This window comes from Nematostella vectensis, chromosome 1 (genome assembly GCF_932526225.1).
Source record: "Nematostella vectensis chromosome 1, jaNemVect1.1, whole genome shotgun sequence".
Taxonomy (NCBI): domain Eukaryota; kingdom Metazoa; phylum Cnidaria; class Anthozoa; order Actiniaria; family Edwardsiidae; genus Nematostella; species Nematostella vectensis.
The window spans coordinates 5,555,551-5,581,455 of record NC_064034.1 but is presented as its reverse complement, the minus strand read 5'-3'; the positions used below and the strand labels follow the sequence as shown (position 1 = coordinate 5,581,455).

The window sequence follows — 25,905 nt, the reverse complement described above, 5'->3', positions numbered from 1 at the left end:
GTTGTCACGCCTCCTACAGCTTATCTAAGGGGTAGGGGGAGGGGTGGTGGGTACCGGGTGGGCTTCATGGGGCTTTTTCTCTTCTCTCATATTTTCTATTTCTTTATTTTGGACCTGGGAGGGAAAACATACCTTACATCACACAAAAATAACCTCGTGCCCAGGTTTTTTTTTGCACCCAAAAAATATTGTGGTATGGGTTTTGTGTTTCGCCTCATTTTTTCAAACTGGGGTCCCCTTTCTTTTTTGTTGGCCGCTTGTAAGCTGGGTTCTAGTAAACAGGACAGGTGAAGTACCGGGCGAAACAAACAAGGATTTAGGTCTTCAAGCGAAAACATATCGATAAAACGCCTTAAATATGCCCGCTTTTACAGGATCATATACCAACAGCCTCTAACGAAGTCAATGGAAACTCGAGTACTATTAGATGGCATCCTTAAAAGAAGCAAAAAAAGCGCTGTCGCCAAAATCACGGTACTCGGTTTGTTAAACAAGATGATACACATCGATGTTTTGTGGGGGTTTATTGCGCATTATGTCATATACTTTATCCTTCGGTTTCCCTTCAGAGAAAGACAAAGACATGCAAACAAAGATCTAGCGAGGATTCTTCAATTAGCTTGCCTTTTAATGTGTTTGAGCTACGATTTTATTCGTTGAGGAATGACGTGATGTCATGTTGTTGGATCTTGTTGTTTTCGGTTTGCTTACTTAATATTCCTGTTTGGGGTGGTATTAAGCTTTTTTTTTTTTACTAAGCATTTTCCCTTTTATATATTTTTTATCGTGATATTCGTGTTATAGAAAAGTACTGTGATCAATGATGTATAATTTTGCAAGAAAAAAACAACCGTATTAAGTACATTAACTTATTTGACCTAAAGTTCAACTCTCCCAAGTAGACTTAAATCCTAAATGATACATACCCCAATTTAACCTGTAAAGCATACCCTAATAACCACCAATAATAAAATATTTTCTGCATCATAAAAAGTATGTTGAGGCATTCTTAGATGCTTATAGCTCTGTCGTTTCTAGGGCAAGTGGATCTGTACCCAATGAAAAAGATGAAAGTGCTTTACCAGATGCAATCAAGACAACAGCTGTTGCAATTAACCTCTGCCTTTCCAACAAATTTGGCCAGGCACAAGCAAAGCTTGAGCCATGGTAAGTTAAGAACACTCTATGGATTATAACATCATGGAGACACTTGTATACAGGTACTCATGTTCCCGACATACTTAATCAATAAAACCAATAATATCAATCGCAACCGATACCAATCATTAACAATTGATAACAAACAATTGATTGATATTGGAAATCGATGACCAATCAATAACCAAGGTATTCGTGTCCTTTTATTGATTGATGATCGATTTTCATCGATTGATGATCGAGTGTTATTGATTTACCCTTGATAATAGGGCTTAGGGTGGCTTGATATGTCAACAAAAAATTGCTAGGCTGGAGACATCCTTGAAACGTGATCATTTGTTAATCCGTATAAACCTGTTATTATTTTATCAAAGTTGTCAGTTTGTTGCAATACCTATATGCAATATCATTAATGTTATATGGGAATGCGAAGAAAAAAAATTACGTTAATATATGATGTGTTCGTGTCTTGGCACAGCCTTTCTATGTAAGCTGCATTATGTAAAGAGTTTTGCTATCAGTAAAAACATAAAAATGGTACTGGTGATGCTGTGTTTCAATTACGCAAGTTTGGGTGCGGCAAGACTACAAGAGCAAAATTAAGATCTAGTTCGAGTGAACATTTGGATAAACCTAGGTTGCAGAAAGCTGGTTTCTTTTTTCGCAAAACTTCGAAAGTGGTACGAAGTGGTACTTGTGAAATGTGACTGTTAAAAAAAATAGTTTTGAGCAGCGTTCTTGGAATCGCAAGATGCCCATGCATACAGCCATATCCTGTTGATAAGAAAGACCCTTCTGATAAAAAAACTGTAAACTGAAACTGTAAATGTAGCTGTAATTTATTGTCGAAAACCCCTTTACGAGCCCTGATCTTTCAGGGTTGACTAGTGCACACATTAGTGCATTCCCTTTTTCACCGTCAGAAAAATAAAATGCCCTGGTAAAATGCAAAAAACTTGTCATCTCTTAAATTCCATAGCCACGAACAATGCTACGCTACAATCAGTATACCCCCGAAATTCGGAATTTTTTACCCACCCAAAAGATTCCTTCAAGATCCCTGACTACCAAACAAAATGTTTGTACCTTATACTGAGACTGTAACTGTAAAGCCTGCATACATGGTGTATGCCTAAAAACCTGGCTAAAGAGCTATTATCCGGCGCCTCTCAAATACGCCGACACACATGCAACAAAATCCTCCCCCTGTGGTCTCTGTAAGTTATCGATGTAAATCGATATCAATTGATGTGATTGGCCGACGATCTTCGTGTGACTTTCGATTGGTCATCGATTGGCCAATACCAATCGATACTAATTAAAAAACTTCCATCAATTGATATTGATTTATCTCTGATGATCGATTTTCATCAATTAAGTACGTCTGGTCATGTTGAAGCCTGGTTCCATACTCAGGTTTTGTTTGTCTTCTTGTGGAGTTAGATTTATATTCCCAGCAGTTTCTTCAGCTATACTATACTATAGGCATGTTATACCCTCCTACAACCTTTCAGTGACTGACCTTACATTAGCATTATTCATCAACCTTCTTCTTTGGCATATTAGTTAAAGGGTAGCATTGTGGAAGCTGCTTAGTCTCTCTCCTCACGCCCCCCTTTCACAAAAACCTGTCTTGTTTGCTTGCCATGCCCACCATATCCCATGCCTATATTTTTTATTCATGATGGTCTATCCTTGATTTTCTAACACGTGGAGATGCCTTTAGAGGATGATAAATCAACTGCATAATTTTCTTTAGAAAATTTATCTAATGTCTTTTGACTGATTAGGGAATTAAGTGGACAATGGTTAATAACATTGAACATGCATCTGCATTTGTGCTGTAGTATAGTGTATAGGGCCTGAAACAGTCACTACTTGTTGAAGAATATTAACAATTTTTAGACATTTCTCATATACCACCACCCCAGCAAATCATTGCTAAATGCCAGGCGCATAGACAAGGGGGTGCGTGGGAACCCTTTCCCCCCCCCCCTTGGTGGCTGAAAATCTTCAAATACTATGCTTTTTCCATGATACCAATGACTGCTCACCCCCCTCAGCCAATCCTGTGTACTCCACCTGATCATTATTTATAAAAAAAATCCTGATTTACCTATCTTCGGACTGATCTAATTAATTTACTAGGGCAAAGGAAAGCATGTACCATGCTCTTGGCTATGGTACCATCATGTACCTTCAAGCTGTTATGACCTTTGAACCTGTGAGTACATTGATTGTATTGGTCAATTCTTCAAAAAAACTATAACACAACTAACATTAACACTTTATTTTGTATTTTGTTGAAATGATCAGCAAGCAATTGAACAGGCAGTGGAAAGCATGAAGACAGCTCTAGATGTCTGCCAGAAGTAGGTGACAAATATTGTAGAAAGTAATATTTACCATAAACCAACCAGAGTTGCACATGCCCTCAACCCTCTAGCCATGCATCTGCCTGTTGGACAAACTGTTGGCTTTGATTTGTTCACAAATTACAAAAAAGGTTGTTTGTTAGACTTATGTGCACAATGCATACACCTATATGTTTGAGAGTAGTTCTGTAAGAGAAGTGAACTAGTAAAACACAAAGGCAAATGGATCTAAAACTCCTTGTTTTCTTTTTGCTGATGATGTGAGTCATCTTCCATCTTGTTGGTTTTTGGTTTAACAAATTGTTTCACAATTTCCAGAGAGCGGCATAAAAATTCTTGGTCAGAATCCTTCTCCAGCTGGATCTGGAATCCATCATATGACTCTTTGACAGAGCAGGAGAGACATGCTGAGCTGTGTTATGCAGAGTGCTTATTACAAAGAGCACTGCTCACATTTATCCAGGTGAGGCCCTCTGGAATATCCACATACTGGCATGCTGAGGTGCTAAATATGACATTAACATCATATTTTTTAGTAACAGCCAAGCACATATTGGTAACTTTTGGGTTGCCATTAGATGTACAGTAGGTGATTCTGATCGAAGAACAAAAACACCCAGAGCAATTTAGGCAACTAAATCACTTCACACTACCTTATCATAGTCATATGGGTCATCTTTCCCTCTGCGATAATATATATATATATATATATATATATATATATATATATATATATATATATATATATATATATATATATATATATATATATATATATATATATTAATTCCCTCTTTTGATACTTCCTGGTTCAGTCATAATATATGCATATGAGTGGCTGGTATGGCAAAAGTTATTCCAGTTTGGTCATTGTTAATTGTTCTTAACATGTTTGTCACTCTCTTTAGGATGAAAATCTTATCAGTTTTATCAAAGGTGCTCTCAAGATACGTTCATGCTACCAATCATACAAGTAAGTCTTTACCACATGATCCTGAGAGTAGCACCTGACTATCAACCACACCTTAGCATTGCTAGTGGTCTAAAAGCACAGTTGCCCTGAGTAGAACCATGTGTATGTCAAGGATCATGTACTGTATTTAACTGTACCTATATGGACCCTAAAGATCTTTCCCTGGTGTAATAAATTGTAAACAATTTATCACCATCTTGTGGCATACAATGGGATGCATGCCTACAGTTTTGTTTAGTATCTCTGATTGGCATCAACATCACTAGGCAATGATATTTCCTTGTTATAAAGTTTGTGCCAAACAGTAAATCATTCAGTCATGCTAATTGGCCAATGTTCATAAAACTTTTTCTTTGGGGTTGCGTGTTGCGTGTTGTTTGTGTGTTATCGAGGATATGACAACCAGCAGTCATAATGGCGGGTTATTATTTTCTTAATTTTTGGACAATCATTAACTTTTCCCACACAGAACGTGTATGGACATGGTGATGAATCAATCAGATTCCCTCAAGAACTCTCCACAAAGGAATGACTTTGAGGGTGGTGTACATTTAGGAATTGGAAGCTTTAATCTTGTAAGTTAAGTTATTGAAAGCATCTCGCAGGAAGGGGACTTTGGGGTACAACCTGCTTACCTTCACTAAATACATTTGTTTTTTCGTTTTTTACAAGTTGCTAAGTCTTTTGCCTGCCAAGCTGATACGACTGCTTGAATGGGTGGGGTTCTCAGGAGACAAGGTGAGTGTCAACTTTGTTTAATGCTTACTTAGAAAAACACGTCTCTATTTGAAACAAAACTGAAAATCTTATTCTTTATAAAAATGTCTGATTAAAAAAATATCTGCTAATTTAACAGATTTATGAGTTTGTCTGATGGCTTGATTGGCCAATAATCTTCTTTGAATGTGTAATTTGATTTACAGATGTCTTTTGACTGTATTACCTAATGCTCTGTTAGTATGTCACAAGTATGAAATTATGTCATTGTTACAATTTTGCTATAGGAATCGGGTCTTGAGCACTTGGATAAGGGCTGTCGGGCCGAGAGCTTGCGATCTCCTATGTGTGCAATGATCCTTCTTGCATACCATTGTGTCATCACATACTACCTAGGTGGGTACCCCACGCAACAGACTGTTAATATGTACGCTGTAACTCATACGTGGACAACTTCTTATAGAGCTTTATATCCCAATTTCTCGTACAGGTATCGGAGACGGTGATGTTGACTACGCAGAGGAGATTATCGAGCCTTTCATGAAGACTTTTCCCAAGGTAGATCACCTCTGCCTTTAGCGACAAAATCCAGATCCAGAACCGAAAAGTCTAACAATAGCTTTTCGTGATATACCAAGCTGAAGTATCCTAATATCCTCAGCGAGTCTGGTGATGCTGTCTTTATTTTTGTAGCTTTTAAAAAATTATTTTTAACATGTTGTTTTGTATGTCTAGGGAGCCATCTTTCTGTACTATGCTGGCCGCATCAAGCAGGTTCAGGGAAAGCTAGATGAGGTGGGTGTGGCAGACATACAAAAATATGTATAAATATATAATATAGAATAACAATGAGACGCGACTTTATCCAGCATTGCTCTGAATTATATGAGGTCTTATCGAAGCTGTCTTTTCTGCTCGTAGGCTGTAGAACGGTACAACTACTCCATTCAAGTTCAATCCGAATGGAAGCAGTTTCACCACATTTGCTACTGGGAGCTGATGTGGTGTTATAGGTGAGTGTGACTTGTCTGTCTTATCCTTGTTGTGGTTGCTTCGCATCCCGGAGGTTGCTTCACGTTGTTATGTCTTAGTTTTCAGAGTGACTGGGCAAAGGCCTATCATTATGCTGCGGTGTTACTCAAGGAGAGCAGGTGGTCAAAGGTAATAGGCTTTCACTTTGTTTATCGCGTTAGAATGAGGAAAAGTAGTAGATTAACGCTAAGTTGAATTTTTTTGTTAAGGTCTGAAAGGATACGTCTTTATCGTAGCCTAAAAGAACGTTTCCTGCTTCCTTTACTTTTAGACGAGCTATATGTACCTAAAAGCATCATTCAAGTTCATGTGCAGAATTACGAATCAACCAGTAGACCCAGAAGATGATACCGAAGAGTCTGATGGAGAGGAATACATGTTCAGGTACTCTCAAATATGATCCCGCAAATATCTATATTTGATACACATCTTAGACAACTTCTCAAAGAGTAAGTCTCATTACGTAGATCCTTTATTCCCTGAATCGGATCACGCTTTTCACGATGTGGATCCCTTATTCCATGAATCGCATCCCGTATTCAGTGACGTGGATCCCGTATTCCATGAACCGTACCCCGCATTCCACGATGTGGATCCCGGAAAACCGCGATCTTGCAGGTTTATTAAAAAGGACGTTTGTTCCAGCCATCTTCCAGACTTCAAGCAGCGAATAGCAGGAAAGTCTATCCCTTTCGAGAAGTACTGTGTATACAAGGCCAGCAGATACTTCAACCAAGGCAAATGGTTGTTTCTCCCAGGCCTTGTGAGTATGGAACGATGAACAAAAGGCAGCCGTTTGCTGTTGATGTATTTTGTTGTTGCTGTTTTATGAAAACCTCCGAAATGTTAAAGAGAGACGAGGTGACGTGTACTAATCGAGTGCTGTGAAATCTTGGTTCTTCCATATTTTTATTTTAAAATGTTGTCATACGCTGTGATGGAAATCGGTGGGGTTGTGGTGGTGTTGGAAAGGTGCAAAAAACGTTATCAACTCTTTCTTTTTGGCTTAAGACACTGCCATAAAAGTTATAAGGTTGTCATTTCTGTAAGCCTGTCTCGGTAAAGGTCATACGACAAAGATACCATAAACCATGAGTGTCATGAAAAATTTGTTAACACGTGTCTTGCTTATAAGGAGCTTATCCACATGTGGAATGGCTTTAGACTGCTACGTCGGCGACCAGACCTCGTCAAACCTCTACTGAAGCTGGTGCAGAGCTCCCTCGAGTCCCTGGATCCTAGTAAGTCTCTTCGGTTTCATCATTTTTGTCCGATATTTAAAATTAGGACAACTTCAGCAGCGAACGCAACAGGCGCGTGAATTGAATCCTGGGCAGATACTTTGGGAATAACGTTATGACGCGATGAACACTGCTTTGTTGCAATGATTAAAAGTTGTGAGATATTGGGAGATACTTATCAGTTGATGTGGTATTTTACGAATCTGTATTTGCTTTAGTATAATGCCTGGTTCCTCACATTCAGGTCACGAGCTATATGCGGATGACTGGTGTCTTGGAAAGATACTGGAAGGAATGTGTTACCAACACACAGGCAAACCGCAGTGGGCGTTAGAAAGCCTCCTTGCTGCTGTCAGCAGGTGACTATCTCATCAAATCCATGGAATAAGCACTTCTATTGATTGGCTACCTTAAGAATGGTGACGTTGATCAAACGTTGCTTGTTTCAGATCCATAGTTAGATTTTCTCTCACAGTCGCTTAGCAAAGTAACCAAATTTGCGCAAAGGACACCAGTGACCAGACAGCGACCATTTTGATTTGAATGTCTTGGCTACAGTATAATAAAGTTTTTAATCCTAGAGGAGAGGGGCTCTGCTATGGAAACCAATTTTTGAAGGGTTAAGGGGAAGAAAAGAGAGGGATGTAAACACGTGGAAAGCATAAACGAAGGGAAGAGGAGGGGGGCTTGGTTATAAAGAAACCTCTGCAATTTTTTTTAGGTCAAAGGACATCGTCTTGGACAATCATCTGGGAGCATATGCATGTGCCGAGGTTGGCTTCCTGTATATGGATCTGAAAAATTATGACTTGGCCAAAAAGTACCTCAACAAAGCAAGGTAGACATTGCAAATTATCTAGTGTAGTCTTGTTCAAATGGCGTCTAAGTGTGAGTTCTTCGGACATGCAATGCTGCCTGCTCAAAATCGTCCCTTCAAATTTTCCCCAAACTGTTTATGTGTTGTGTTGCAGGAAAGACTACCAAGGGTATCTTATGGAAAACCGACTGCACTTTCGAATCCATGCAGGTATAGAAGTACTCAAAGACATTAAGAAGAAACAAAAAGCAGCAAAAAAGAAAGGTGAATCTTCACTAAACAACAATGCCGACAGCACAAGTCAAAGCCTTGATTGCTCAGATACATGGGAGGCGGGATCTGACTACAGCACAGCGTCAGAGGGAGAAGGAAGTGATGGGGAATACACAGAAGCACTTGACGCAGCCATTAATCAAAAGCCTGGGAGTCTATTAGTACAAAAGGAAACAACATTGTGATGATTCTGAATCTAACATGAAAAGAATAGATCCAAACCTCTTTACACTATACAGAATTGGCACTTATATTGAATTCTCTCTTCTTCTTTAGCTCTTTTTTATTCTTGGCCACACAGTGTGCTGAGGCAATAATAATGGACAGGATACTGGCTCATTTACATTTGATTCAGCATGCTCACTGATTTTTGCCACAATCACATCATAAAGAAGACTTAAAACATGCAAAGAATGGTACCCTGAATGTGGCGTGACAATGGCAAGGAATGCATGTATGTGTCTCGGAACTAAACCACCCTATTTCTAAATGTGGTGGTCACAACTGCACCCTGGGTCCTCAAGGAAAACAAAATACACCATTGTCATTATAGTATTTCCATACCATTATACAATCACAAAAAAAAATACCAAAACGTTTAAACAAAATTTGCAAATCACTGGTTTGTAAGCCGTTTTACATTTGTACTAATAAGGGAAGATTTCCATCTCATAAAATAGACAATTGAGTTTCACTTAGTTATTGTGATAGATGTGCCACCTTATTAGTTTAAATCTCATAAATCTTTTATTTATTAATTCATTAATCTAAGTTAATTCTTCACACCATGTAAACTTATTTATTCATCAACAATGCACAAGCGTAATAAATGTGTTTCAATCTAGTTTAAATTAGTTTAAATCTCATATAAATCAAAATAATCAAATATATTTTATCTTTTATTTATTAATCTAAGTAAATTCTTCACACCATGTAAACTTATTTATTCATCAACAATGCACAAGCGTAATAAATGTGTTTCAAACAGCAACTGTCTTTTTGCTTTAAAAAGTTAGCATTGCTTTGGCGCATGAAGTATGATTAATTTTCCTTGAGCATCTTAAAAGGCCCCCCAAAATCCCGGCCTCCATCAACAACTCCAAGTGACTGATGCATATCACTAATCATGCAAAGAGCTATTCAATATATTCTTATTAATCTTATTGCAGATTTTTTTTTGTCCATGGTTTAATTAAATAAAGCAACTTTTTCTCAAATCCTCTGTATAAGAAAAATTATGATATTTTCCCTTTTATCCCAAAGTAATTTCAGTAGAAGTCATCTAAATGGGACTCACACATGAAGGATACTCATAATATGCAGTCATCCTGACCTCTGTCAGACTGTGCCTAGGCTCAGTGACAACTGCTTTCCCAACACTTCTTTACCTGAATTAGTAAATCAGCATTTGACCTCCAGATCTGGCTGAAATACATACTAGAACGATGCCCCCCAGTTAGAAATCCAGGAAAACCAAGAAATACTACTTTGTGGTTTTCTTTTCAAGGTTTGGTGTTTAACATTATGCAAATCTGATAGCAGAGTGTTTCAGAATGCTGTGAGCCTGTGTCAAGAACAAAAGGTTGTCATATTGTTGTGTATATAATTGGTAGGGATAACGCCTCTGTCCTTGCTTGGTGACCCAAATGAGCCACAAGATCATAACATATCAGGAGACTGCAAAGGAGACCACTTCTTATAAGACTGATAAAATTACTAAGCTGGGAGCAAGAATTGCCTATGGTCTGTGCTCTATAAGCTTCAAATTATACTCTCAATGTTATATTGCAACTATGCAGCACAAGAGCTATCAAATTAACTGCAAACATGTAACCACAGATAATAAGAAAGCTAAGCCATGTACCACAATACAGAGTTTGCACTAGGAAATTTACTGCCCCAGTAAGAATGTTGGCTAACAAGAAATATACCAATTGGTTTCTGTTAATGGCTGCAATGAGACACTGGCATTCACACTCCTTGATCGATTTGCGACGTAAAGATGAATGGCTGTAGAAAGGGTAACACTTCTCACAGCCTCCTGCAGGTGAGCCCTCAGTTCTTAGGAGAGTCTGGACAGCAGTAGAAAGCAGGTCAACTAGCAGGAAGCTTGCTAATAGCTGAATGTTGTAAGCCATCTGGAATGAGTTTTAAGCAATTGTTTGCTTTTAGTATCATAAAGACAGAATTTCTCCCTGCAAATGATGCAGCATTATCTTAATTGTGGCCACACATACATACCTGTCAACCTCCGAAAATCTCAAGGCTTGAGAAGTTTTTGGGGGGAGGGGTGGGGTATATTCATTTTGGGGGGGCGGGGTGGGTTTAACCTTGCAGGCGTTTGCCGTATAGAAAGCTCTCACAAAAAAAATCCACTTATAGATCTCACAAGGGTGTTAGATAAATTGTGCTATGCAAGGGAATTGTTGTTTTAAATATTTTAATAGAAAATAGGCAAAATGATGATTTTCTATGGATAATTTTTCGGAAGCGATTAAAATTGCTAAAAAGCAGGAGATTTGGTGCTCAAAGCGGGGAGAAGGGGTTCAAAATCTTGAAACTCCCGCCTAATGCAGGAGAGTTGACAGGTATGCACATACCTGCCTACTCTCCCGGGTTCTCACGGAAGACTCACAGTTTTAAATCTCTCAGCAAAGGTATTAAGGATGGTGGCATCTAATAGGATTCTTTATTCTTATCTTATCAGCAGTTGTATTTGAAGAACACTTTCCTTGCTTTTGAGCTCTAGGGGTTGGCAGGTAAACTACTACCTTGTGTGATGCAAATAACAACAGTAATAAAGGGACAATACCTGCCACAGAACAAAAGAAAGGTTCGCTAGGCGTCTTGATACTGGACTGATATTATGGCTACAGAGCAAAGTTCCAATCCAAAACAAAGCATCCAGACTGAACAACACAAAAAACACCGTCATCCATGATGCAAATGTGTCCCTGGGAATTTGAAAAAGAAAAAGTATTATTTTGACAAAATTAAATTTAAAAATAGGAGTTAGCAAATGATCCCAGAATTTTTGGAAGCAAGATTTTTTGTCAAAGTGTGAAAAATCTTGTTTACCATTTGCCACACTTTGTAGGTTTTTTTGTTTTACCTCTTCTCAAAAAGAAATTTCCCGAGTTGTAGAGCCAAAAAATACAAAGCCAAGTACCCAATATTGGATACCAATCCCTCACGGTTAGCATCCAGCAATCCATTTCTAGAACCATCATTATTGCTACCATAGAGGACAATCTGCTTTAGACCAAGATTAGACAGGAAGTACTGGTACAGTATAGCTAGCAAAAAACCAGCCAGTCCATACAGCTTTGAGCCAGGAATTATACACACAATAAAAGAAGATAGGACCTTCGAACAAAGAAAAAACACAATATTAATATAATGAACTCAGGATCTCATGTATAAAAGCATCAAAAAGCTAAGATTGAGCACATTTAGTCCATGATTAAAATAATGACAGCACTGTCAATCCAAGTCATGGTTTGTACCTTTCCATGTCTTACGATTGTGCAGTTGTGAGATTTAAAGAAAAACAGTAAGTGAAAACAAAAAAAGGCTAAGAAATGATTTCATAAAGTTGGTAAGTGTAATGTTTGAAGACCATTTTCAGGAGATTATTATTGCAATTAACTATGTTTGAACTTACCCTTACTACAAAAAGTGTCAGGAAGAAATTCCAGTGTACACCATATTCTGATACATGTTCCTGGTAATCAGTGCTTTTCACTGCTACACACCGCATCATGCCAAGTACTAGCAATGGTAACCCAGACCGGATGGAGCTCACAGTGTTTTTAACAATACCACCAAGAGGCTTGTGTGCCTGCCTGGCTTCCCGAGACACAATGGCATTGGAAACAACAAATGCACCGACCCCTACATCCATCAAACCACTACCGTAGGTCTCTGCCTTAGCAAACCGGCGTGGAAATATTTTAAAATCTACTGCAAGTATGCTAATAGCAGTGGCAATTAAAACATATGCCCTAAAGTTGCAGATGAAAGGCTGACGTCCAGACATCCTTGATTGTAAAATCTGGCTCATTGTTGGAACAGCATGATTGGAGTTGGTGATGATCAAGGTGACAGTCAAGCTGAGCATGACAGTTACCATGGTGATGAAGTATATACCAACATGCTCTGACATTATAGTGAAGTTCATAAGCACTGGGAACACTAAAGTAGCATAATCCAGTAATATGATTGCACTACAAAAGAGAAACAAACAAAAAATCAGGTCATTGCAGTTGGATAATCAATTTCCACTCTACCATCTCTAGACATACTTTATTCTAACAGCTAAGCACTAAATATCTCTCTGCTTTACTGCCCATCCGAAAGCTAAATCGAATATTCAATGCTGACAAGAATAATATCATTGGTAAGACTTTCAGTGCAAGGGTTTTTATTGCACAAGTAAACAACTTGATGTCTGTTATTCTCTTCTTTGGAGTATTGCTTTTTTCTATCTTTCTCTGTCCTCCTCTTTATCTCGGACATTTTTGCTACTGGTGGCCTCTGATTATTTCTAGTAACAGTCACCACCTTGGAAGAATAACCGGCAAAGTTAGACATATTTTGTTAGTAGAGGGAAGTGTAACTTAATTGTTAAGCCACGCAAAGCTCTGAAGCGTAACTCCGGAATTTACAATGAAATAAACATCAAATATGAACCACAGCGTTGCCTCAGAGTCTTCGATATGGCCTCCAGGGACCTCCAAGCGCTGATAACAAGACGCTTATTTCATCAAGAAGTAAGAGGTTTCTCAGGGGTCTGAGACATAACAAATAGTACAATTAACTAAAGCGATTCTCTTGCAATCTTTGCCATCCGATACTCTCCTATCATGGACGTCTCTGATTGGCTATTTTGAAAAATAGTACACAGGCTTCCCGTCTTGCGAGTTACCGTGACACTCCTCCTTTAACCCTAAACAAAACTGAAAAAAGTCCCTACCCCGTTGGTATTAACTTCATTCAAGTGCCCCTATGTAAAAGGTTTAATTACATGACATTTTAGACAACAATCCACCTGATATAGGCCAGTGCCCTCGGGTTGTTTTTATTTTTGTCCGCACTCCGTCCCCACTCCCCAGGGTGGGTGTGGTAACGTCTAAAATTTTAAAACCCTCAATTCGACCACCCACTCGGGACAAATTCTAGTTCAAAGTGCTCTAAACCCCTACGTTAACCCCACCCTTCCAAGGGATTTGAAATGCATAAAAAGGAAGTACCTTGATTTGAAGGGAGAATCAATAGACAGACTCCGAAGTAAGGTCACCCCAAGGAATGTTCTGAGAAGAACAGCTAGTGGTGCTGATGAAACAACCACCGCAATCTCGGACAACGTCGTGCCATTCAAATTACTCACAAATAACTGCTGCAGCTCTCTGTACGTAAGGTTCCGCGCATCCGCCATCTTAGTTATTATGCGCCAGTGAATATACAGAAAGAGAAGTCAGCGGCCGCACGCTTTAGGACGCAGGCCCTTTTTAGGACATGGAACGCCTGGCAAAAATGGTATTTTTCTTGAAAAAAAAAATGGACGGCAGTTTGTCAGAAGAGGTAATGTGTCTATATATTTTATGCACTAAAACGAAAGCTAGACAAATCATCGTCATTATATCTTTGAAGTAATGAAAACATGGAGCTCCAAACACGGCTCTCCAGTCCTTTCAAAACTTCGCTTTTTCAAGTCTTCGCCATGAAATCTATGGATTTGCAAAAAATCCTTTTTTTTTATTTTTTTTTTCTTGGATTTTTTGTTTTAAGGCTGAGGCTGTTAGCCTCAAGCAGCATTTGAAGCGGTTTTACGCACACCAGGAAGATAGAGTGAAGACCTACAAAGTATTTGGCGAGTGAGTATTATTCCTTTTCATGAAAACAAAAACAAGATCTTGAGCATCAAAAGACAAGATTTTATCCACTATATAGCATTTTCTTAAATCCGGAAAGCTTCTAGTGGAGTTCGGCGAATGCAAGGTGGCACTCTGCTAATTATTGTTTTTTTTTATTGATAGCCTGATCTTAGAGTGTTGTAGCACATGATCAGCCAGCTTACCATAAATGATTGATTAAATTTCGATGACCCAAGGGAGGGGGGGATGGCGTTCAAGTGCAGTGGAGTTCTAATCTCAGTCAGGATCACTTTTAATTATAGCCTGTGGCTAGTGCTTCTTAACATTGAGCATGTCTCAACCAGTAGAAGCCATGTTCAAATTAAGCAAGAAGGCAATTGAATTTGATTTATATAACTGGAATTCCTGTCTTTTGTTTTTTTTAAGCTGGGAAGGAGGGTGGGAGGGAGAGGCATTAAATAGTGGGGGGCATTTATTAGAGAGGGGTGTTAATACAAACTTGTAAGCTTAGGGGGGGGGGAGGTGTTAGTTAGATAGGAAGCAGTCTTTAGATCCGGGGCATTCATTAGATCATTAAGGGTACCATCCTCCTCCTTTGTCAAATCCTGGCTATGTGTCGTGTCTGTATTTCTCGACCCAAAAATTTCACCAAAAATAAACACTTACAATTATTTCCTTAGTATAAATTCACTAAAGATTTTTGTTCAATTTACAGGGTGTTCAAAGCTTATCTGCAAGATGCCCCAAACTACGACTTTCCTACTTACCGTACATACATCAATGAAATAACCCTTAAATTTAGTAACCTGTCTCACGACATAAGGGAAATAGAGGATGTGTTGAGGTTGAATGGGGAATCTAAACTTGCAGACCTCATAAGACAGGTGCAACAACAAGAGAAGGCCAAACTTGAGCTGGTAGGTCACAGATATCATGGTCAATGAAATTGAAATGTAGTTAACACAATGATTATAATAAATGCCAGCTGCCGTGCATGCATGGGTGCAAGCTGTTTGAAGTTTTCTCGTAATATAAAAATTACTTAATAGAAGAAATAAAAAAATCTATTTGTGTCTTTGTAGCATTTTGAAAACATTAATTGTTTGGGGAATTCTCGAGTAAAGCATTCAACCTGCTGTCTCATTCTCCACTAATCTGCTCTAAAATTCTCCTAAACAAAAAAAACTTGCTTTCAAAGTAGTATAGGGCCATCCAAAGAATATTTTATTTTTAAGTGAAAACTTGATCAGGGATATGACAAAACTGGGTGTGTGTGAGGTATGTGTGTAGACATGGAAGAATTTTAAAAAGCAAATCAATTTTTATGAATCCAACAGGTTAGGATGCAAACATTTGCAATAGATGTGCCCCACCTTGAGCCAATAAGCCTTTTTCCAGATGATTAAATCTGAGTGAGAAATGTTTGTTGAGGTCGTCTTGCAAAAAAACACCAAGCAAATTATTGCAAATGATGACCAAGTTTTTCTTTCTTTAAACTTTGTCATAACACATTTGCCCTCATATTCTGTCATCTTGAAAACATCCCATTGAATGAGTTAGAGTCACTGAGAGCATTAATCTGTGATACACTCTTGTTACAGACTACAAAGCTTCAGTTGGCAGAGCAAAATGAAAGAGATCACCCAGAGCAAGATAACAGTGCTGAAGTTAAAGACATAGCTGCAAGGTAAGTACAGACTGTAATCAAAAATTTCATTTCAAGATACTAACTTACATCTAACCTTGTTGTAGACTACAGAGCACTGTGGCTAAAATCAATGAACTACTGGATGACCTGAAGTATGAGGCGGAAGACATTTTGCTAGCAGAGGATGAAGAGGAGATGGAAGGCGATAGATGAAGTACTTAATCATAAGCATCCTCTGAAACCCAAGAAACGTTAGAGGAAAATATCCCTGGATTTCTGAGGATGAATCAAAAGTTGGAAACTTGCCATTAATGTATGGAAGGCTTGCTTTATTCTAGCTTGCAGGCTAAAATAATTCTTTTTTACCTTCCCCCCTCAAAGTAACTCTTGAAGCTTTAAATGGCATTTTACAGTATTTAGCACCTAGCAAGCAAAAAATATATATTGCTGAAGATGTGTAAGGCTTTGAGGGTATGGCTTATATGAACAGAAACACATACTTTTCCATTCAGTTTCCAAATTCAGCATATTTGGCCACACCAATTAGAATTATATAAGATAAAAAAACAGGTTGTAAAATGTATTTCAATTTTAATTTAATTAATAGAGCCAATACATGTTGTCATATATTTACAAATAAGCATGTTAACAGTTACTCAAGTATTTGTTGAGAGTAATAACCATGTCAACTATAGTGTTATAAAAAAAGGTCTCAAATTACTGAGGCAGGTAGGTGGCCCCAGGCTGTTTGGGCTGGATAGACTTTATTTCTTCAATTTGACTGTTGAAATACAAAAGAAGGGTCTATTAGCAAAGGGATGATAATACTATCAGATTCTTTAGTGTGGGTAAGATATTGTTTTTTAACCAATCTGAAGAAGCTGAGCCTAAATGCTTGTACAACATCACTACAAATGGTTAAATAAGCACCCTCCTTGTTTAACTCACCCTGTTTTCCTGGGCTCCAGTAGCTTCTGTGAACTATACACCACAGAGGGTGGAGTAGCCTGCCGCCTGCTATCCCTATCACAGTAGTAGTTAGCACTCAACTTGTGGGCTGGTCCATCAGGAAGGCTAGGGTTTGGTTGGGTTCTGAAAACAGACAACAAACATGTTCACTTTGTATTATTGAAAGTGCTTTGGCACTATATAATGATTGACAAGGAGAGGGTCATTAAACCACATACACACACCAATCCCTCTGCCACAGCTATGCATGCAGATGCGCTTATGAAATTCATCAACTGATTGGCTAGGAATTGGAGTAAGCTTCATTTTGCCATTCTTATGTTGCACTGAGGATTGGGTCAAGTTTATAAGCGAACAGCATGCTGGGACAATTTGGGGGACATTATTCAACATGGCCCCATAAACATGCCGATGTGATACTGAATGAAGCTAGAAAATAGTAAATCTCTTCATTAGTTAGATTTACAACATCAACATGCCACGAACATTGTTCAATGCCATGCTCAATTGTGTTCCCTAAAATCATCCCAGCCTTCTGTTAACTTATCAATCCCCCAATCCCCTGCAAAATGGAAGGATGGCAAATAGAACTTCTGTGTCAAGCCAGGTGTTCACCTCCCATAATTCATATTGGTATTACAGGTGTGTACATAGGGGGGTGCGGATGCACCCCTCTTGGTGGCCAAGTCATTTCTCATTAAGAAATCTTTAAATACTGTGCTTTTTTCCATATAATACCTATGACTAGGCTCCCCCCTTTGCCAATCCTAGGTACGTGTTTGTATCATGCATATGTTTAAGTATTTTCTTGAAGTATATAATAGAATAAGAAATGATGGGGTAGAATATGTGAAATTATTTAATATTAAGAAAGTGAGTGAATACATGCTCACAGGTGAGATCAAAGAAAAGGGGAGGTAGTACATGATAGGTACAATAACAATGCACTCAAAATAAGTAAATCCAAGGTATATTTAGGTCTATATGCAGATTCCTTGTGAGCTATCAAAACATCCCGCTGAAAACCCCAGCAAAAAACAGTCCCCACTAATGATAACGGCTCAAGTCAAATTATCCTTCGGGTAAAAGATCGAGAAGTCTTATTTTGGACCCTACCTTTTTGACAGCAAGTCGGCGTATCGGTGAGGTACTATCAGTCTTTTCTGACACAAAACAAACAAAGAAATAATAAAGCATCCATTCGATGCTAAATATCCTCGAGAACTGTGAAAACGAGCTTACCCCGACAAGAAAGTTCCTCAGAACTTCCATAGCCTTGGTGACGTGCGCCATCTTGGATTTCGATGCTAGGCCTCCTCGGTGAGCATTCTGGGAAGACAGGTAGCCCAGAGTGGTGTTGTGATGTGGAAAGATGGCCGAATAAGTCACGATGTCTTCAACACTCACCTGGAAGACTTTTTACGGGTCTCCAAAATACTTGGTGATGACTGGGAAGTTAGGATAGTAGCTAATGCTCCAAAGGTACTGTCCAGATTGCTTATAGGACCCTGCATATTTTAATTGGTTTGGTTGATTTAGGAATTATGGTGTTTTGTTTTGTATGAAAGACTCAAACCTAAACGGTTAGGGAGTGTTCATTTATGGCCGAGGGGGGGGGGGGGGGGGGGGGGGGGGGGGGGGGGGGGGGGGGGTTGGTTCCCACATAGGGGGGCTAAAAAAGTTTGGCTACATCGATGAGGGGGTCATAAAAGTTTCAATGTGGTTGAAGGAGGGGGTCAAAAAAGTTTCATCCCTTAAAATTTGAAAACTTTTTTATTTATTATTATTGAAATGAGTAATCAAAATGCAAGAAAAGCTGTTTTCTAGCGTTGCCAATAACATATTTAGGCTACATTAACTGCTGTTAAAGCTGCATCGTCACCAGTTTACTTCCAGAGGTCCTATGGACCTCAACTGTTCAAGACAAAAGATATAACAGACAAGACCCAAGATATAACAGGCCATCCGTTCTAAATTATCAATCACAACCTCAAAGAAACTTCCAATAGAGATACTGCTTTAAATTTTTTGAAGTAATTTTCAAGTTTTTCGTTAAAAATCTTCAGAGATTGTTACGTAATCGACCGGAAGTAAACTGGTTACAATGCAGCTTACCACAATTGACAAATTCTACAATATATATTACTCGGTAGCAGTTCATTTAAGCTTGACCTAATAGGGTCAATAAAAAAACAACAACTGAAATATATGCATTTGTAAAATATACTAGGAATCTAGTATGGCAGGTTATTAGATAATGTCAATGTGTAAAAAGTCTGTCTCAGATACCTTTGCTTTGGACACCCCCCCAAGTACCAGATCTGGGAGATTTATCAGACCAAGGTTACAAGATGATAATTATCTTTTATTAGGACAGTCCATGCAGTAAAATATAAAATTGTCCTGCGTGATATGGACTAGTGATATGGCATGCAAAGATAGATATCGGTATAGATACATATTCTTTACAGTTTCAAAATGCTGCAAGGCCACATTTGACTTATTACAATAAGAAATATTATTTCTTGGTTGTTTTTTAATGCATGATTTGTTTATATGTATCTATATTTCTATAAAAGCTAATAGCTTTTATGTTGCTTTTGTCTTTGTTTTTAAGGGATAGGTTTTGTATTTTTGAAAAAAAAATTTGTGCTCACATATTGCTCACTTCAGTGTCTCATTTTAGTTATTCATCATATTATTCAGATCGTGTCAGGAGTTCCTGTGAAATACCTTGTCAAGCGAAGTATAGTGGCTATTGAAAGCCACAAGGCAGAAGATGGTGAAAGGTCTCTACAATATCTTGAAGGCCTTGAGGCAAGCGAAAGTTATGTCAGTGATGATGTAAGTGTTTTTTTTTCTTTGGAAAAAAGGAATTATCACATAATAACTCTAGCTCCTCCCCCCTTTTGCTATACCTTTTAAAGAGCAGGGCATTAGAATAACAAAATGCAGGTCGCAGGTCGGATGCAGGTTGAGTACAAAATGCAGGTTGGGCGATTTTACTGTTTACTTGATGTGCAGCAAACCGCTGGCGAGATATTCGTATTATTCCCAAGGTCACATAATTGCTTAGTAATAAACCAGAATCTAAGTATTCAATATTTTAACGCATCACGTGAGCCGTAGAAATTGAAAAAAAAATAGAGAAAGAAAAAAAAGTAAAATCACTTGACCTGCATTTTGTTAGCCTGCTTGCAGGCGGTACTCGGTTATCAGGAACCGTGCGGCTTAGAATTTCAAATTGGCGCCCGATCATCGAACGGAGAGGGTTTTCCGCGATGATAACCGAGTACCGCCTGCAAGCAGGCTAGCATTTTGTACTCAACCTCAAACTGCATTTTTTACCCTCCAGGCAGGACATAGCCAAATTTCAAAAGAAAGTGTCACATCACCCCCAGCCTTCCCACACTTTGCTCATTTTTTTGTAAGTTATGTAAGGCAGGGCAGTATCTGGAAGGGCAGGAGGCTGTCACATCAACTTAATAGACCTCCTTAACCCCCCCCCCCAAGCTTTATCACCTACAACTTTGAAAAAAAAAATCAATTTCTTTTTTTCAGGAGTGTGAGTTGATCTCCATAGCATCAAGTGCTAAAGACTCTTATTGGATATTTGTGTACCATGTGCTGTACAGCCCTAGTTATAGTGTACCAGTTCTGTACTTTACTGCCAACAAACAAGGTAGGCTATACGGATCGACACGATTTGTTGTAGCTTATTTCAGTGCAAACAATCCCTGCATCGTCAGACATTACAATGTGTAGATTTTCTTAGCTACCAACAAAGAAAAAAAAAGCACATTTGCTTAGCGAGAGAGGGGGATGTGCAGTGGGAGCATGGCTGGCCTAGTGCTGTGGCCCATGGTTTGAATCCAGGCTCTGGGGATTATTCTGAGTTCATCCGAATTTATCCTAGTTCCATATGCAGATATTCCCTGCATCATCAGGCATTGCAAGGTGTACGCTCAGCTCGAATCCTGGCTCTGACTGGGGATTGTTCCAAGCACATGTCTTGATTCAAATTCATGTCATAAATGATTTGAGGTTATTTCTCCTGTGTCTCCAGTTTTCTTGGATAAGGACACTAGACCAAAGGTCCCATCTTTTCAAAGCTGCACTACACTACTCTGAATCAAAGGGGCATAAAAGAACCACTAGGGATGCAATAAACCCTCTGGCAGTGACCACCTTCAGGACAGTGCTTACTAACAAACATGCTCATAGGCACTTGGTTTTGACCCTTCCACACCAGTATAACTACTGGTGGAAGTAAGTACAATAACACAACAGTCATATGTTTCATACAGTATGTGGAAAGCACACATCATTTCTTTGATAAAAGTTTTGACTGTCTTTGGAACCCAATAATGCCTTATAATTCCCTAACAATGCTTGCTGCTTTTTGCTCAATTCTAACCCCTGCTCTTTATGGCCTCAGATGGCACTCCACTGAGTCTGGAGGAGGTGTGGTCAAACATTCCTCATGTCTACCATCAGCGACTACAGTATGAAAAGTGGACATTTCTTACTCAACAGGTAACAGAATATATTGTCGAGCATTCAAAAACTTATCCACTTCCTGGGTTAACCCAGGAGTCTTACCAGTTTTAAGTGGAATCTCCCAACAGATCAACTAAATAGCTTAAGGAGGGACAATTTTGACTTGGGATACCTCACAAAAAATCTTATGTGTAATAGTCACTTAATTTACCATACTGCTGGCCCTGACCTGGTCTTTATTTCCATGGTGATGCAAGTTGATTTTTGTTCTTTATTTAGGAACATCCAATACTTGGGGCACCGTGTTTCCAGCTTCACCCTTGTCACACTGCCGACCTGATGAAAAACACTTCTCCGACAGGAAGTTGTACAGCACAAGGCAGCAAACAGATCCGGTAAAATCGGGTAACATTAGGCTGTCTATAGGACTAGACTTCTAGTGGAAGGATATCATGTTATAATGCTGATTTACATTATTATATATTATAGCTCTACATATGGGATATCTAAGGGGTTGTCCACACTAACACGAATTGTTTGAATTCATAATTTTTTTGTTTAGGCCTTCCATCTTCAATTACACAGGGGTTGGACCCAGCCAATTCGGATACCTTAAAAAAATGCTGTCGAAAGTGAATCAAAATAAATCTGTATACAAAAGCTGCAAAAACAATAGTTTGGATTCGAATTAAGTGATGCAAAATGAATCCTGATACTCTTGAATTCATGTTAATGTGGACGACCTGCAAAATGGTAGGGGATGCATACCTCTAAACTCTACCACTTTATTTTTTAAGGGGAGCACGATAGAATGTGTTTCTATTTAACGCGCGATTGATATTATTACGAAAATAAACCCCTTTATTATGCAACACCTCAGGTGCGTTTGTTTTGTGCGAGTCATCAATTGCACTGTTAGATGTTTGTCAACGTGGTCTTTGTTCGTTTCATTGGTTACAGACTGCCCGAAGATATCTGATATACCTCATTTCGAAAACCACTCTAACAGATTTTGAAAAACACTCTAACAGACATACACCTGACTGGATGTGCATGATTTAGGGGAGGGAAACTATAGTACTGTAGGTTGCCCTATAGTTTGTTTCTTCCATAACATGGTTTTCATGTTGTTTTATTTCAGGACAAATTATTTAGTCTCTTGGCTAAGCCAAGTGGGGCCAGTTGTTGGGCTTAATTTGCCTTTGCAATACTGCTCAAGCCAAGAAGGGAACTGTACAACAAGAGCATGACATTGAAGAATCTCAATATACACTATTATATATATTAGTTTTGCCATAAGTGAGAAAGAAGCATTTCTGCCTTGGAAATTTCTGCCTTGAAAAAGCACACTAAAAACTGTTGTAAAAAGTAAACAAAGTAAAGAAAAAGCAGATGAGTTAAATAGACTGAATACATGTTATGCATGGAATTGAACATGTTAACAGTTACATATTCAATACATCTACCATGAGAAACAAAATGGTATTTTTTAGTACAATGGGAAAAGCAAAGAAGAATGGAGTTTGGCCCAGAAATGGAGGTAATAGAAGGGTGGATAGGAGGAATAGAAGGGTGGATGGCATCCTTTGTTGCTTCCAAAAGCTGACATATGAGTATTCCTCAAACTCTGAAACTGACTGATTGAAAGCCATTTTAGAGTTAGGTACACTAACACCAATAAGCATTACAAGGATTTGATTGATAGAAGATGAAATGCTATGTCACTTGAAATAAAAACATAAGTTTGTAGAACACTCAAAATGACAGTACAACATTGAGATAACTGTTAGTTTGCTCAATATAAAGGATGTTTGCGAATTGAGGAGGGAAAGGGAATTATGCACTGAATTTGAAATATCACTCATAGATCTTGAACAAATTTATTTCAAGAAGACACTGGTTTTGCATGGTATTTTTTAGCTGTGGCCTCCATCCATCATCCACTGAAAGAAAGACAATAAACATGTTTGAGAATTTAATACAAAATCCACACAAAAGGCATTTTAAACAAATCAAATGTACAGCTTAGTGGACAAAGGTTTTCAGAAAGAATACTGTGTTACCTGTGAGCTTAAATCTAACTCCTTGAATATACTGTATGTGAATTATACCATTACCTATCTTAGCCTTCGTGCTTCTCTTTCCGATTCAAGCAGGGTTAGCATATCTCCCTCTCTGACAGGCCCTTTCACATTACGGATGATAGACCGGTTTGTGTCATCAATGAATTCTACTCGGACCTGAAAATGGGCATAAAAAATAAGACAACAGCAAGCTGTTTTAGAAAAAAGAAACATAACGCATGTTTTTCTGTTGAAATGACCTGTTTATTCTTCAGAATAAATTCAGTGCTAGTGTGGAGTGTATTGTCTAATTACAGGGCAAAAGAAATGTCAAAAGAGTCATACAACATCATGTATTATAGTGTGCAAATGATACAATTTAAATTAGATAAATTCAGATGAATTGGACTTTGAGGTCAGGGAGGGTGCAAACCTCTCCATGCCCTCTTCCCTAAGCACTGTAAGAACTTGCACAGTAATTGTGTTGCAAGTTTTGTGTAGTAAGCCTTCTGAATTTTGTATTTGTGTTCGTGCTTGAAAGTCAAATGACTTGTCTTGTTTCTGCCTTCCTGTTTCCATACAAATGTAATACCCCATCATGGCTCTCGCATAGCCCCAAAGATTCAACAAGGAGGAATGCAACATGAAATAATGACCAAATTGTCATTCAAACTCTATAAATACATTGCAATAGCATACTGAGGTAGTCATCCACTGAAATATAAAGCTTTTCCCGAGTGTAAAGCAGAAATTGAGACTTAGGTCTCTAAGCACATATTTTATTGTTGCTGTTGTTTGCATTGTAAGTACCATAATGATTCAAATAAGTGCCTGGGGTGCTTCTTTTGGGGGTTTTTAGAAGGGGCTTATTGGAGAGGGGGCGCTTATTTCATTTCAGCAAAAAATACCAGCTTGTGAATGGACTGAGAACAAAACTTGCGCTTATATGGATAAAGAAAGTGAAGGAATAATAAAGATTTGTTTAGAGGGTATGGGAGGGGAGGTGCTTGTTGGAGAGGAGGCACTTATTCCAAAATTTGAGGTCAAAGGGGGCGCTTATTCCAAAATTTTAAGGTGAAGGGGGCGCTTATTGTGGAGGGTGTGCTTTTCATTGTTACTGTCATGGCGGATGGTCATGAAATTTCGAGCTCCAAGCAAAAGTTTACATGGGAGCTCTACGATTTACACCGCACTTTAGATTGATCAGTGTTTATTGTTAAATTAAAATGGTTAGACATTCAGATAAAAAGAAGTCAGCGTCAAAGTCGTGTGAAGCAGAACCGACAGAATCTACTTCAACGGTTGGCGACGAAGATGTAGTGACAATGGCGGCTGTGCGTGGCCTACTCAAAGTTCAAGAGTCAATGTTGCGTAGCCTCTTCGAGTCAACTATGTCGAGCATTAACGCCCGGGGTGTTGAGCTTGTCGGTACAATTTTATTGGGATAAAAGCTAGCCTCAAGTTTTCTCAAAAAGATATAAACGAACTAAAGCTGTTAAGCTCAAAGCTTGAGACAGCAGAAGTCTGTATCGGCCAGGTAAAAAACTCCCTGGAATATCTCAAGAACCAGTCTTGCCGAAATAATATCCGGGTTTCAGGAACAGAGGAGTTCGAAGGAGAAACATGGTATGACACAGAGGTAAAGGTAAAAGAGGCCATCAAAACCAAATTGGGTTTTAAAAACGTGGAAATAGAACGAGCTCACAGGGTTGAGAGCAGAAAGAAAGCCCGTGGCGGTGAGCAGACCAAGCCAAGGACCATCGTTTGCAAGCTCCGTGATTGCAAACAACGCGAGGCTGTGATCCGGGAGGCGAGGAAAGTCAAGCCTGAAGGCCTGTACATAGGGGAAGACCTGGCGAGGGCTACTTTGATGAAACGTGAAGGCCAAATCCCCAAGATTGCATATTTTGTCTTGGATCGCTTGGTTATAAAAGAAAGGAAGAACGCTGAATCTCCAGCCGGCCAATAGTGAGCTAAGTAGCAGCACTTGAAGTTCCATTCCTCTTTGCGAGGTTTTGCCTTTTTGTCATCTTACAGATGATGATTTTCAACTAGCGCTCTATGAGCAACAAAATGGTTCAATTAACTTTGATCCGGACAGATTGGCTGACCTAAAATTTAACCCATTACTTTCTGAAAGTACCAATCGATTAAGCCTAAATGATAATGATCCCGATGCTAATTTAACTTAATTTCAGCGATAAAATTGAATTTTTCAATTATCGGAATAAGTGAGACGTGGTTGAAGGACTCAAATCATTTC

At 38.7% G+C, this 25,905-nt stretch overlaps 5 protein-coding genes and 1 long non-coding RNA gene across 8 annotated transcripts in view; 3 read left to right on the top strand and 3 right to left on the bottom strand.

Annotated features, from left to right (window-relative positions):
• The first annotated feature begins 263 nt into the window (after window positions 1–263).
• LOC5510666 (tetratricopeptide repeat protein 39B) lies at window positions 264–9,577 on the top strand. The gene is made up of 19 exons (XM_048728242.1): window positions 264–474; window positions 1,039–1,167; window positions 3,307–3,382; window positions 3,475–3,530; window positions 3,852–3,996; window positions 4,442–4,506; window positions 4,976–5,081; window positions 5,179–5,244; window positions 5,511–5,619; window positions 5,714–5,781; window positions 5,959–6,018; window positions 6,145–6,236; window positions 6,315–6,384; window positions 6,527–6,639; window positions 6,901–7,018; window positions 7,391–7,496; window positions 7,741–7,855; window positions 8,218–8,334; window positions 8,468–9,577. Exons 1-19 carry the CDS (start codon window positions 428–430, stop codon window positions 8,769–8,771), a joined length of 1,962 nt encoding a protein of 653 aa, XP_048584199.1. The 5' UTR covers window positions 264–427; the 3' UTR covers window positions 8,772–9,577.
• LOC5510639 (phosphatidylinositol-glycan biosynthesis class W protein) lies at window positions 8,852–14,051 on the bottom strand. Of its 3 annotated transcripts, none has more exons than XM_032379816.2 (5): window positions 13,839–14,051; window positions 12,251–12,812; window positions 11,756–11,952; window positions 11,399–11,540; window positions 8,852–10,724 (listed from the first exon to the last, which is right to left on the bottom strand). In XM_032379816.2, exons 1-5 carry the CDS (start codon window positions 14,021–14,023, stop codon window positions 10,353–10,355), a joined length of 1,458 nt encoding a protein of 485 aa, XP_032235707.2. In that variant the 5' UTR covers window positions 14,024–14,051; the 3' UTR covers window positions 8,852–10,352. The 3 variants fall into 3 exon arrangements, with proteins under 3 accessions (XP_032235707.2, XP_032235706.2, XP_032235708.2); XM_032379815.2 differs by having other exon boundaries at window positions 11,699–11,952; window positions 13,839–14,050; XM_032379817.2 differs by having other exon boundaries at window positions 11,699–11,952; window positions 13,976–14,032.
• A 71-nt stretch (window positions 14,052–14,122) lies between these two features.
• Window positions 14,123–16,723, top strand: LOC5510667 (required for excision 1-B domain-containing protein). Its single transcript, XM_001631038.3, has 5 exons — window positions 14,123–14,169; window positions 14,377–14,462; window positions 15,178–15,379; window positions 16,064–16,149; window positions 16,215–16,723. The coding sequence occupies exons 1-5, from the start codon at window positions 14,146–14,148 to the stop codon at window positions 16,321–16,323; spliced, it is 507 nt and encodes a 168-aa protein (XP_001631088.3). The 5' UTR covers window positions 14,123–14,145; the 3' UTR covers window positions 16,324–16,723.
• Window positions 16,685–18,425, bottom strand: LOC5510668 (NADH dehydrogenase [ubiquinone] 1 alpha subcomplex subunit 7). Its single transcript, XM_001631072.3, has 4 exons — window positions 18,322–18,425; window positions 18,196–18,242; window positions 17,059–17,202; window positions 16,685–16,891 (listed from the first exon to the last, which is right to left on the bottom strand). The coding sequence occupies exons 1-4, from the start codon at window positions 18,370–18,372 to the stop codon at window positions 16,828–16,830; spliced, it is 306 nt and encodes a 101-aa protein (XP_001631122.2). The 5' UTR covers window positions 18,373–18,425; the 3' UTR covers window positions 16,685–16,827.
• On the top strand, window positions 18,407–23,936 carry LOC5510669 (ubiquitin-like-conjugating enzyme ATG10). The gene is made up of 6 exons (XM_048728201.1): window positions 18,407–18,561; window positions 19,786–19,923; window positions 20,641–20,761; window positions 21,518–21,615; window positions 21,859–21,974; window positions 22,721–23,936. Exons 1-6 carry the CDS (start codon window positions 18,442–18,444, stop codon window positions 22,827–22,829), a joined length of 702 nt encoding a protein of 233 aa, XP_048584158.1. The 5' UTR covers window positions 18,407–18,441; the 3' UTR covers window positions 22,830–23,936.
• The window catches only part of LOC5498189, a 15,738-nt gene continuing 13,534 nt past the window's right edge, over window positions 23,702–25,905 (bottom strand). The window contains exon 3 of the long non-coding RNA XR_007308227.1: window positions 23,702–23,819. This is a non-coding gene — a long non-coding RNA (uncharacterized LOC5498189). The remainder of the gene's footprint in view (window positions 23,820–25,905) is intronic.

What these genes read in the sequence shown, in the direction of transcription:
- LOC5510666 (XM_048728242.1), top strand. Translation starts at nt 428, where the DNA reads ATGGCATCCTTAAAAGAAGCAAAAAAAGCGCTGTCGCCAAAATCACG. An exon ending in GCGCTGTCGCCAAAATCACG is followed by an intron (nt 475 to 1,038) that starts GTACTCGGTTTG and finishes TGTCGTTTCTAG; the next exon opens with GGCAAGTGGATCTGTACCCA. An exon ending in CTCCTTGCTGCTGTCAGCAG is followed by an intron (nt 7,856 to 8,217) that starts GTGACTATCTCA and finishes AATTTTTTTTAG; the next exon opens with GTCAAAGGACATCGTCTTGG.
- LOC5510639 (XM_032379815.2), bottom strand. Translation starts at nt 14,023, where the DNA reads ATGGCGGATGCGCGGAACCTTACGTACAGAGAGCTGCAGCAGTTATTT. An exon ending in GATTCTCCCTTCAAATCAAG is followed by an intron (nt 12,813 to 13,838) that starts GTACTTCCTTTT and finishes TCTCTTTTGTAG; the next exon opens with TGCAATCATATTACTGGATT. An exon ending in AAATTTCTTTTTGAGAAGAG is followed by an intron (nt 11,541 to 11,698) that starts GTAAAACAAAAA and finishes TCAAATTCCCAG; the next exon opens with GGACACATTTGCATCATGGA.
- LOC5510667 (XM_001631038.3), top strand. Translation starts at nt 14,146, where the DNA reads ATGGACGGCAGTTTGTCAGAAGAG. An exon ending in ACGGCAGTTTGTCAGAAGAG is followed by an intron (nt 14,170 to 14,376) that starts GTAATGTGTCTA and finishes TTTTGTTTTAAG; the next exon opens with GCTGAGGCTGTTAGCCTCAA. An exon ending in GTTAAAGACATAGCTGCAAG is followed by an intron (nt 16,150 to 16,214) that starts GTAAGTACAGAC and finishes ACCTTGTTGTAG; the next exon opens with ACTACAGAGCACTGTGGCTA.
- LOC5510668 (XM_001631072.3), bottom strand. Translation starts at nt 18,372, where the DNA reads ATGGCGCACGTCACCAAGGCTATGGAAGTTCTGAGGAACTTTCTTGTC. An exon ending in GCCGACTTGCTGTCAAAAAG is followed by an intron (nt 17,203 to 18,195) that starts GTAGGGTCCAAA and finishes GTCTGTTTTCAG; the next exon opens with AACCCAACCAAACCCTAGCC. An exon ending in CTGGAGCCCAGGAAAACAGG is followed by an intron (nt 16,892 to 17,058) that starts GTGAGTTAAACA and finishes GTATTTCAACAG; the next exon opens with TCAAATTGAAGAAATAAAGT.
- LOC5510669 (XM_048728201.1), top strand. Translation starts at nt 18,442, where the DNA reads ATGTGGAAAGATGGCCGAATAAGTCACGATGTCTTCAACACTCACCTG. An exon ending in CTTTACTGCCAACAAACAAG is followed by an intron (nt 20,762 to 21,517) that starts GTAGGCTATACG and finishes TTATGGCCTCAG; the next exon opens with ATGGCACTCCACTGAGTCTG. An exon ending in GGACATTTCTTACTCAACAG is followed by an intron (nt 21,616 to 21,858) that starts GTAACAGAATAT and finishes TTCTTTATTTAG; the next exon opens with GAACATCCAATACTTGGGGC.